The 11,912-nt window shown below is 39.9% G+C and overlaps 1 protein-coding gene across 1 annotated transcript in view; it reads left to right on the forward strand.

Annotated features, from left to right (window-relative positions):
• Window positions 1-671, forward strand: part of LOC126234885 (uncharacterized) — a 115,603-nt gene extending 114,932 nt beyond the window's left edge. The window contains exon 7 of the mRNA XM_049943624.1: window positions 378-671. Within this exon, the coding sequence (XP_049799581.1) occupies window positions 378-671 (294 nt within the window). The remainder of the gene's footprint in view (window positions 1-377) is intronic.
• Window positions 672-11,912: the final 11,241 nt, after the last annotated feature.

Genomic DNA, 11,912 nt, shown 5'->3' on the forward strand with positions numbered 1-11,912 from the left:
GAACCTTGCAGAACTAGCACTCCTGAAAGAAAGGATATTGCGGAGACATGGCTTAGCCACAGCCTTGGGGATGTTTCCTTTCTTTCAGGAGTGCTAGTTCTGCAAGGTTCGCAGGGGAGCTTCGGTTAAGTTTGGAAGGTAGGAGACGAGGTACAAGACATGCGTTTAAAAGAAGTGTGGTTCACTTCACTAGCTAGTAGTTACAGGTAAAGTGTCATGAGCTTTCCCTGATCCATGCAGATGAATCCGTCGAATACGTTCTTGAATTTCCCATCAGCTCATTGTTACCTTATCCATGTACCAGTCCCTAGTGCTCGTTCATTAACTGCCTCGACGTTAAGGGCACCATGAGCTCCAACTCCTCTTTGTTTTCGCAGGTGTCTCGCCAGTGGATGGCCGCCCGCGTGCAGCTGGCGGTGCAGACGGCCATCTCGTCGTCCTCGTCGCACGCTGGAGACGGCCCAACGAAACTGCGGCTGGGACACGTCCAGGGCGAGTTCGCGCTGCTCATATTAGGGCTGGTGCTGTCTATCATCACTTTCCTTGCAGAGTTGCTTGTTTACAAAATAACCACCAGAAATCTCGTCAGCGTGTATCCAAGGAGAGAACGTCTCGCCCCGAACCGGAAACATCGTAGCTCCAGTTGTCACCAAGACAAGATGTGGGCTTAGTGTTAACGTTTTAGCCTGCATTGAAACTATAGTGCAATAGAAGATTTAGAACGCACTTGACACAGTAACAATGTTGCGTACCTCCTTCCAGTTAGCACAGCTACCTGTATTTGATATTATCCCGCTATTTTGTGGTCGAGAACTTTGTCTGGGAATAGTTTCATCTATTCCGATGGTAAAAAGTTGGACACGAAAGGAATGAATGTACCCTCTTGTACTAACTTAGGTAACACAGTTCCAGTGAAATTGAAACATACTCAGAAACAGTTCTTTTTCAAGGGTGTAGCGCTTACACGTTATTCTCATACATATATCTAATTCACTTTTACAAATTAACCACTCAGATCCGCTGATTGCCAATTCGTGAGCATAATTACAATCTTGCTCGTACAGCAAACGAATCGCGGCAGATGCTCGGGGATTTATGATTACAGCTCGCACTAGTCACTGCAATGTACGTATCTTTTGGCCTATTACGGAGCCCACATGTATATGCACAACAATAATGGCCTTTTAGCACTTGAACAAAGTTCAGGCTGCACAACCCGTTTCGTGCTCTGACGAGCGAGCCAAGCTTCCATCATCCTACATCGTGGATCCCATTTTTCTAACTTTTCGCAGCAACCGCCTCCGAATACGTGAGGGAAACACGCTACGCTAACGACATGCATCTTACATGTCCATTACTCAAAGTTACTGTATCCAATGCTTTCAGTATATTACTTTCTTTTTGCCTCACACAGCAATACATTCTAAAACAGGTTTACCTTGATTAGCAAAGTCACATCACCGTAATGTTCATAGTGAACCGGAAATTCGCCGATAAAGTTTCGGATGTTGCTCAAGAATTTTTTTCTGATTTTTTATATATGGGACCCATATTCGCGTGTTGATCGTTACGGAATAATGATGAAAAACATGTATTATTTGGTTTGTTACTCAAATTGCCTTCATTTTGTGAAAATAACTTCACAATAATGGAAAGGCCTGCAATGTGCAATCACTAAAACATCTGACACAGAACACAGAATAACTCCACAACAGTCAGACGAGACACGTACACTTTCACTAAAGTGTGTTAAGTCTGATCTGTGAGTGTACAGTACAGTGCATGACAAAACACAGAACTGTTCCCTTACAGGCTGTAAGGAACATGTTTTCTCAGCTCTTTCACTCCGTTAAAGTGTATTTTGTCTTTTCGTGCTTCACGGTTTGAGGACTTGCTGTATCCAGTTCCGATTTATCGATACACGGTCTTGATCAACCTCTTTGCCTGATTACTGTGACACACTTAAGTCTTTGGTCAGTAGGTTTTCTCTGGACCAATAGTATTCGTTCACGGGTGTTGGGACATGCGGTTCTTGTAGTTCGAAATTAGCAGGCCATATTTCTTGGTCACTTGCTGTTAGGACTTCGTATGGTAAAGTCGAAGAGGCACTTTGTGTCGTGTTCGGATGTTCTGAAGGATTCTGTCTTTGTCTGGAGCAGATCCATGCTGTTGTGGAGATATTACAGTGCATGAGGAACCGGGTAGGCCAGACTTCATGGATGTTGGCTTTTGCACCACATATTACTTTCTTTCCCACCGTGTTATTGTAAAGTCACATGTGAACTCGGTCCTGAAATGTAAAGTTTAACTTTTGAAGATATCTGAATAAGATGTTGCACAGACGATGTTTGTTTCTGCATGTAAATCTAAATCTTCGAATTGTAGTTTGGAATATGTCTAAGAAGCTTTAAAGCTTTCATCTTGTATTTGAAGTCAATATATTGCTTGTTAAATCTAAGTGTTCACATTAGCAAATGCACTTAATTTTGTTTTATAAAACCAATGCTGCAACACAGCTGGAGACCAGATATTAAACAAAATGAGCACTCTCTCAACTAGAGAGACAATAGATGTAAAATGTTTCTCATCATTTCATTAGGCATTTTAGTAAATATCATAAATGAAGAGCTCCACAGTGTAATCATATGTTTTCAAGTTTGAGCGTGTCGTATTTGCGATGCTTTCTACAAAGCAATGTCAATTGCGATGATAATGGCCTCCTTTTTTTTTCTCCACCTGTGCCTCTGAAAGGCACACACTAACGGCTTTTTTCCAGGCGATTGTCACGCAGCTGGGTGCCCATGATGCATTACGTGAAGGTGGTCACTTAACTTTCTTACCGAAATATTTACGACACCAGTTGGCACTACAGTGACAGTCTCATATACAAATTTCACAGGTCGAGAATTGGCGTTGCAAATCTGTGGAAACAAAATCCTATAAATATAACAGTGTCCAAAAAATTTTCGCCGGCATTGTGATACACTCATGCATTTACACACATTTCATAACTCTTAAAGTACGATTCTTGGTTTCCAACATCCTTTTTCACAAATCAGAGTCCCTAACCACCACTCATTACTCCTTACCTTATTACACATATACATATTCGTCAACACTTCTTCAATATTTCATCATAATAAATATGTAGCATAATCAAATTCCCCATATAGCATCATCTTATTGATCATAAACATACCTCAACAGCATAATACACATCGTCATCGTAATAATAACATCATAACAGATCAATCACGTCTCAGAATCGTCGCAGCTTCTTTCAATAATTTCAAGACCTTCAATAAAGCCATCTACCTCAAACGTACTTCAAAAATCATGATCCCTTACCGAATGCATCATTCAAAGCTCTCATAGTATCACAATGGTTTCCGAAAAAATATGAACAGTTCACAAAGTACAGACAAAATACAATTTCATAAGTGTGAAGTTATCCAATTGTGTAATTGTGTAAACATGTGTCACTGATGTAGTTAAAAAAATGTTTATCTCTCAGTTAAATGATCAGATAGCTGTGTAATTTATGTGTTAGAGAAATATGGTACCGATGTGTAAAGTTGTATAAGCAAATACCATATTAGCTAGGGCTCCTTGTGCTTGCCAAACACATGGTACAGAAAGTAAGCGTGTACCCCCCTGAGGATTAATGTAATTATACCCTCAGGTGTTACAGATTACAGCAATGGAATGAAATGTATCACAGAAAACCTTTGTATCTTTGTAATTCAAAAATCTTTAAAAACAAATGTTTTAAGTACAAAATTAATCATTCAAGTGCGTGTCCTGTAGCGTTAAACTGTGCGTATTGTTCTAAGATAATATCTGTGGAAGTGTCGTAGTTATCGTCCTCTGTAAGCAAAGTTCTGCTGAAATCAATGTACTTACCTCATCATAAACGAAAGTGAAATGCTTTGCTTATAGATATCGTAGTTATTATGTATCTTACCGTGATCGAGAAAGTACTATAATGTAACGTATTGTTGTGCTACGAAAAAGGCTGTCTCATTGTAGCTATACCACAAAAGTTACTACTGAAACATGTTTTACTTTCCAGAATAATACAGAAAAACTGTACAAATATAAAACAGATACACCGCAAAAGCAACAATGTAAATTGTGTCACATATTAGCAGCATCGTGATATAATCGTGTAGCTATCAAAGAAGCCAAATGCTAAGTCATCTTTAATCTCACCGAATGTACTTCAAATAAAGAGTTTCTTTTCAAGTAAACCAAAACGTTGCATTAAAATCTCATTAGCAGTATAAGTTCTAAGTATGTAAGCCTGATAGTCGTTACGTAATCGTGCAACTAACAAGCAAGAATGTACAAATAACAACACTGTGTCGTCTGTTCACTATAACAATGCATTCGTAATTTCTGTTTAAATGTTCTCTTGGTTCTTGACTGGATATTTAACTTCAAACATTGTTGCATGGTAACAGTTTCTTAAGTCTGACAAAGCATACTAGAAATGTGAAGTGAAAAGTTCTATGGCAAAGACTATGTTAAAAAAAAACAGATTATCTCTCAATGAATGGTTTTACATGTGAAATGTGGTGCAATCCTTTACTCTTCCTAGTACGCAGAGTTTCATCTTCAAAGCAATTATCATGCGGTACACTTCGGTAAAGAACACTGGAATTTTTCTCAATGTTAGCGTCTATGTTATTTATCTCTGAGCCAGCCGGCGCACGCGGCTGCCTGCAGTGCGAGTCATTGTCTGTCTCTGTGTTGGTGCGCGTCGTTTATGGATTAGGAGACCTAACTTCTACAAATTCACCTTGTCGAGAGGGCCCAACCCTGTTCGAATACCGACAGTTCTGATGAAATTCAGGTCTGTCGTTATGAGTATATCGTCTGTCGTCATGTCCGTAATTTCTGTAATTAATTTCTTGTCGGTCACGTGGTGGAGCACTTCTCCCTGAGTCGTAATTGCGCGGAGGACCGTTGTGTCTGAAGTTATTCTGTCTCCCTTGATACTGTTTTGGTTCCCATTTTGTCTGTTTCTATGGTTGTCTCTGTCACATTCATTACTATGGAATTGCGATCTTTCTCTGTAATTATTACTACTGTGCCAACGGTTGTCATACAGGTGGTGTCTGTTTTGGTCACGATTTACGTTGTAAGAATAGCCGTGTTGTGTCCATTTATTATTTCTGTCACCGCAGAATTGTGACGGATGTTACCTGTAATTGTTGTGCTCCTGTTTTCACGTTCTACGATTGTCAGTGTCAATTTCCAATTCTTGTAACAGTCCCTGAAATGCTTCAATGTCGTCTTTGCGACGTCCTGCCAAAATAATATGTCGTAAACGTTCAGGCAATTTGATTAAGCAAATGCGGATGAGTTCTGAGGGGCTGTAAGGGTTTGACAGGTACTGATTCTTGTGAAACATGTCTTCAAAATATTTCACAAGACTGGAAAATTCAGATTGTTAGAAATGTTTCATCATTGGGATGCTATGTTTTACTCGGTCTTGTGTAGCATGAGACCAATATGCTGAGAGGAAGGCATGATAAAATTCTCCTTCACTGTGACAATGGTGAATGACCGATCGCATTCTCACAGCTGGTTCATTCTCTAAGTAGCCACACATAAATTCTAGTCTGTGCTCTAATGACCAGTTGGGAGGAAAACAATGAGAGAATTGATGAAGCCACGCTTGTGGATGAATGTCGTTGCCAGAATTCTTAAATGTTTTGAATTTACGTGTAGTAATGAACAGCTTAGAGTCAAAATCATCATGTCGGCGAGTAGCATATCGGTCATTGTTACGTCGTGTCGGCGGTTCCATCTCAAAATTCGGTGCACCTTGCCTATTTCTTTCATAATTTCCGAAATGCCCTGTGTTATTATTTTGTGGCTTTTCCGTATTTATAAGTCCCTCTTCCCGTGTTGGAGCGCGAGTGTCCTTTGAAATATGTAATTTTTGTATTACTTGTGCCAACTGATCTTGTACTTACAGGATTTCTCTTTGGTGTTGCGTATTAATTTGATTCTGACTTTGTTTGAATTTCTTAATTTGTTTATACTCTTCTGTGTCAGTGATGGCTACAGGTCTTGTGTCATTCAGATCACCATCTACCTTTGCAGATAAGTTAGTGAACTGATCCCAAAGTTCGGCTACTTTCTCCGATAGTGTACTTATTTCCTCAGCGTGCTTTTCTGAACCAAATTTCAGAGTGTCAATTTGTGTTGAAATCGTATCTACTGTGTCCTTTAAGTTTTCCTGAGTTTTTGCAAGTTGCGTAACCGAATCGGTAGATGCAACTGAGTCAATTTTAGCTTGCAAGGTCTCATGATTTTCATGAACAGTAGTTTGCAGTTCTTTTATGGCTAATTCGTGGTTCTGTAATGTATTTTCATGCCGCGAAAAAATAGGTTGGAAATGCTCACAAATTTGTGTGATTACGTCATTACAGACTTTTTGACATTTCGATTCGATTTTATGTAACTCAATAGTTAAATCTTCACGTGTTTGTTCAAGCGTATGTTCCACTGAGTCTAACTTTTGAAGCTTTTGTTCCATTGTGTCTAACTTTTGAAACTTTTGCTGTGTTTGTCTCTGATTTTGTTCCATTGTGTCTAACTGTTGCTGTGTTTGTCTATGAAATTGTTTCATTTGTTGCATTAATTGCATTAATAATGTATTAGTGTCTGGAATCTATTCCTCTATGCCTTTCGGCAGTGCATTTGCACCGGCAACATTCACATTTTGACAAGCAGAAAACGTGTCTTGACTTATTTGAGAAAACGGTGAGGACGCAAAACCTGAATCTACAGTATCTGCAAGATTGTGTCCTCTCATTTACGATTCCTGAGGCGAGCTGTTGCCGACCGATCGATCGATAATGCTTCCCTGTTCACTAATTGTTTCACTGCCTACACCATTACTTGCAGCCCGCTCCATTTCCCTATGCACAATTACCAAATTACTACTTTGAACATTAGTTAATTCATTACTCGGCGGCGCTAACACACTGCTTTCGTCCTCACTGTCATTTCTCAGTTTACTTTGGAGCCTAGTATTACGTTTTTCACACGCCATTATTGTCACAATATTTCAGACCACAACACAGAAAACCACAATTTGAAGAGCAAAATAAGAAAACATATTAACATAGCACTGAAAATAATATCACGTTAATTGCAAGCGCAGCTGCGAAATACTTGGTGCAAATCTACAGGCATGCCACAACTGTTTTACTCTACAAGAATGAAAAACCACAACTACAAAGGAAATTCTCTCTAAAATTACGTGCTAACAATAAACAAAGGCTGCACTAATTACACAAACTACAAGAAAAAATCAGAAGATTCCAGTGAGGTATCCTCGGCTAAGGGTCGACATATGAAACGTCCCCTTTGAACAATTATACAAGACTGTGCTTATACTGACACACAATATTTTTTTCGCGCAACGCAGTCTGACTTTCAGTAATCCCTACAAGAGAATGGCCCTGACTAAATTAACCTATACGTTTCACAAATCACTTACCTCACAAAAATCTTCGTTACTCGAACTACTGAAATACAGCGAGCGCCACTACTGCCAGCTAAATAAAAGATTCAAACTACGGAAGGCACTAACTACTGATAGGCATAGTTATCAAATGAAAGATGTTAATAGAGAACAAACAATGTATTTACCTTAATAGTCATAATATATATAGCAGTTCATGGCATCCATTCTTACAAATTTGAAAACTCCGCCATTTCTCTCCCCACATCCACCATTGCTGGCGGCTCACCTCCAACTGCGCAACGCTATGCACTGTTAACATCCAGCTGCCCAACACTACAATAGCAAATTCCAATAATGCAAACCAGCAACAGACTGCACACAGCACAGCCAGTGATTTTCATACAGAGCGCTACGTGGCGTTACCAATATAAAAACCTAAACAGCCTACTTACAAGCTTTATGTATGTGGCACCTTCATATTATTTTGTGAATAACACAGCCTGTGTCACTGTTAAAAGTTTCTTTAATTATTTTGCAGTTTCGGCTATACCAGTCATAAGATCTCTGCAATTAGGTGAATATAACTAGTTACAGGTGGTTCATGGTTTGGGTTCCTGGTATCATGTCCTAGTTCATGAACCACGGGCAACGAATGAGTGGCCAAGTAAGTGGTCCTGACAGTCGGGATACCAGTTACTTTGGAATAAGGCTGGGCATCTCGGACATATTCCAAGTCGTGGCCACCTTTGTGCTCAGACGGCAAAGACTACCAAATCCATCGGTTAGCCCCTCAACCGTTAGGGGTAAAACTCAATGGGACCCGGGGCAAGTAAGGCTAGCAACCTGCTTCCCTGGTACTATAAATATGATGCTGGCAACAATCAGAGCAAAATGCCTCGGACCTTTGGAGGTGACGGAGTCCCATCTCTAATTGACAAACCAGGGACTCCTAAGATACGACTCAGCACACGAATGGTAACGAGATGGGGAGCTATTAATATCAATGGGGGCTACTCTGGGAAGAAGGTAGAGCTGGCAGAGGCTGCAAGTAAGATGGGGTTGGACGTTTTAGCTGTTAGTGACATTCGGGTAAGGGGTGAGAAAGAAGAGGAAGTGGGAGAATACAAGGTCTACCTGTCAGGAGTCAAAGCAGGAATAGCACAATGGGGTGTAGGGCTTTTCATCAGGAAAGAAATGGAACCCAGTGTAATTGCAATAAGGTATGTAAACGAACGACTGATGTGGATAGATCTGACAGTGTCTAGCAAGAAAATTAGGATTGTGTCAGTATATTCGCATTGTGAAGAGACAGATCAAGATAAGATGGATAGTTTTTATGACGCACTCAGTGATGTAGTTGTTAAAGGACAAGGACAGTGTTCTGCTCATGGGTGATTTTAATGTTAGAATAGGAAATCGAACAGAAGGGTATGAAAAGGTTATGGGTAAATTTGGAGACGATATGGAGGCCAACAGGAACGGGAAACAGCTCTTGGATTTCTGTGCGAGTATGGGCTTCATAATCACAAACTCCTTTTTTAAACATAAGAACATTCACCGGTATACTTGGGAAGTCAGGGGAACCAGATCTATCATTGACTATATAATAACAGATCAGGGATTCAGGTAGGCTGTGAGGGACACACGTGTATTCAGGGGATTCTTTGGTGACACTGATCACTATTTAATCTGCACTGAAATTGGTATTGTGAGGCCGAAAGTGCAGGAGGTCAGGTCCATGTGTAGGAGGATAAGAGTGGAGAAACTTCAGGATAAGGAAATCAGCCACAAGTACATAACAGTGATCTCAGAAAGGTACCAGTTAGTTGAATGTAGTCAATTGCAGTCATTGGAAAAGGAATGGACAAGGTACAGGGACGCAGTACTAGAAGTGGCCAAAGAATGTCTTGGAACAGTAGTGTGTAAAGGTAGGATGAAGCAAACAGCTTGGTGGAATGACACAGTCAAGGCAGCCTGTAAAAGGAAAAAGAAGGCATATCAAAAATGGATACATACTAGAACTCAGGTAGACAGAGAAAGTTATGTTGAAGAAAGAAACAAAGCCAAACAGATAATTACAGCATCCAAGAAGAAATCTTGGGAAGACTTTGGAAACAGGTTGGATACCTTGGGTCAAGCTGCTGGAAAACCATTCTGGAGTGTAATTAACAGTCTTCGAAAGTGAGGTAAGAAGGAAATGGCAAGTATTTTGGACAGGTCAGGAAAACTGCTCGTGAATCCTGTGGATGCCTTGGGCAGATGGTGGGAATATTTTGAAGAGTTGCCCAATGTAGGTGATAATACGATCAGTAATGTTTCAGATTTCGAGGTAGAATGAGATAGGAATGATGATGGAAATAGTATCACATTTGAGGAAGTGGAGAAAATGGTCAATAGATTGCAGTGCAGTAAAGCGGCTGGGGTTAATGAAATTAAGTCGGAACTCATCAAATACAGTGGAATGTCAGGTCTTAAATGGCTACACAGGATAATTGAAATGGCGTGGGAGTCGGGACAGGTTCCATCAGACTGGACGAAAGCAGTATCACACCAATCTTTAAATATGGAAACAGAAAAGTTTGTAACAACTACAGAGGTATCTCTTTGATCAGCGTTGTGGGTAAAATCTTCTCAGGCATTTTTGAAAGGAAAGTGCGAGTATTAGTTGAGGACAAATTGGATGAAAATCAGTGTGGCTTTAGGCCTCTTAGAGGTTGTCAGTACCAGATCTTTAGCTTACGGAAAATAATGGAGAAGTGTTACGAGTGGAACAGGGAATTGTATCTATGTTTTATAGATCTAGAAAAGGCATGTGACCGGGTTCCTAGGAGGAAGTTATAGTCTGTTCTGCGAGATTATGGAATAGGAGGAAAACTTTTGCAAGCAATTAAAGGTCTTTACATGGATAGTCAGGCAGCAGTTAGAGTTGACGGTAAATTGAGTTCATGGTTCAGAGTAGTTTCAGGGGTAAGACAAGGCTGCAACCTATCTCCACTGTTGTTCATATTATTTATGGATCATATGTTGAAAACAATAGACTGGCTGGGTGAGATTAAGATAGGAGAACACAAAATAAGCAGTCTCGCAGATGCAGATGACTTAGTTGTGATGGCAGATTCTATTGAAAGTTGGCAAAGTAATATTTCAGAGCTATATCAGAAATGTAAGGACTATGGTATGAAGATTAGCATCTCCAAAACAAATGTCAGTGGGAAAGAGATATAAAATGATTGAGTGCCAAATAGGAGGAACAAAGTTAGAACAGGTGGACGATTTCAAGTACTTAGGATTCATATTCTCACAGGATGACAACATATGGGAGCGAAAGCTGGGTGGATTCAGGTTACCTTATCAATAAGTTTGAGGTTACGGATATGAAAATAGCTAGGATGATTGCAGGTACTAGTAGATGGGAACAATGGCAGGAGGGTGTGCACAATGAGGAAATCAAAGAAAAACTGGGAATGAACTCTATAGATGTAGCAGTCAGGTCGAACAGGCTTAGATGGTGGGGTCATGTTACACGCACTGGAGAAGCAAGGTTACCCAAGAGACTCATGGGTTCAGCAGTAGATGGCAGGAGGAGTCGGGGTAGACCAAGGAGAAGGTACCTGGATTCGGTTAAGAGCGATTTTGAAGTAATAGGCTTAACATCAGAAGAGGCACCAATGTTAGCACTGAATAGGGGATCATGGAGGAATTTTATAAGGGGCACTATGCTCCAGACTGAACGCTGAAAGGCATAATCAGTCTTAAATGATGATGATGATGATGATGATGATAACTAGTGAAGGTATTTGTTATACAACAACCAAGTACAAAAGACGAAAAATTAAAAAAAGTAAAAAGGGCTTGAAAAATATTTTTAAAAGTTCACTAATAAAAAGTCTTGGAACTTGCAGAACATCACAGAGTGTCAGTATTGAAATCTATGCGTAATAGGAGCGTCAACAGAGAGGTGGCTCAAGAATTTTTACAAAATATTTAACTTCTAGTTGCCGGTTGGCGCTAGTGGGGGTGACGTTTCCTTCAAATTTTATTTTATTATTAAATTTTTCTCTCACTTCATCCTGACGAAAAGGCTGTCTATTCAAAGTAAAATTATAAAACATAATTTCAGTGAGTATTAGTTTTCAGTTGGCGCCAAATAGTCCAATCAGAATTCAATAAACTGTCAAAAAGTATGCATTGGATCAGCTAAGCATTAATATCTGTATTACAGTAGCATGGACTTCAATATTAAATAGGTTTTGCATTTAACAAGATAAGTGCTATTTACCCGAAAATTAGCTTCACGGTCGAGCTACAAAAAAATAAAAGCATAACCTTTCCATTGTTGTAATTAGTAACAACGACGGTAGGCACAAAGCACGTGTACATAGAGAAGCAAGTAGCAACCAACACCGATGTGATATATGATACACGT

The sequence above is a fragment of the Schistocerca nitens genome, chromosome 2 (genome assembly GCF_023898315.1).
Source record: "Schistocerca nitens isolate TAMUIC-IGC-003100 chromosome 2, iqSchNite1.1, whole genome shotgun sequence".
Taxonomy (NCBI): Eukaryota; Metazoa; Arthropoda; class Insecta; order Orthoptera; family Acrididae; genus Schistocerca; species Schistocerca nitens.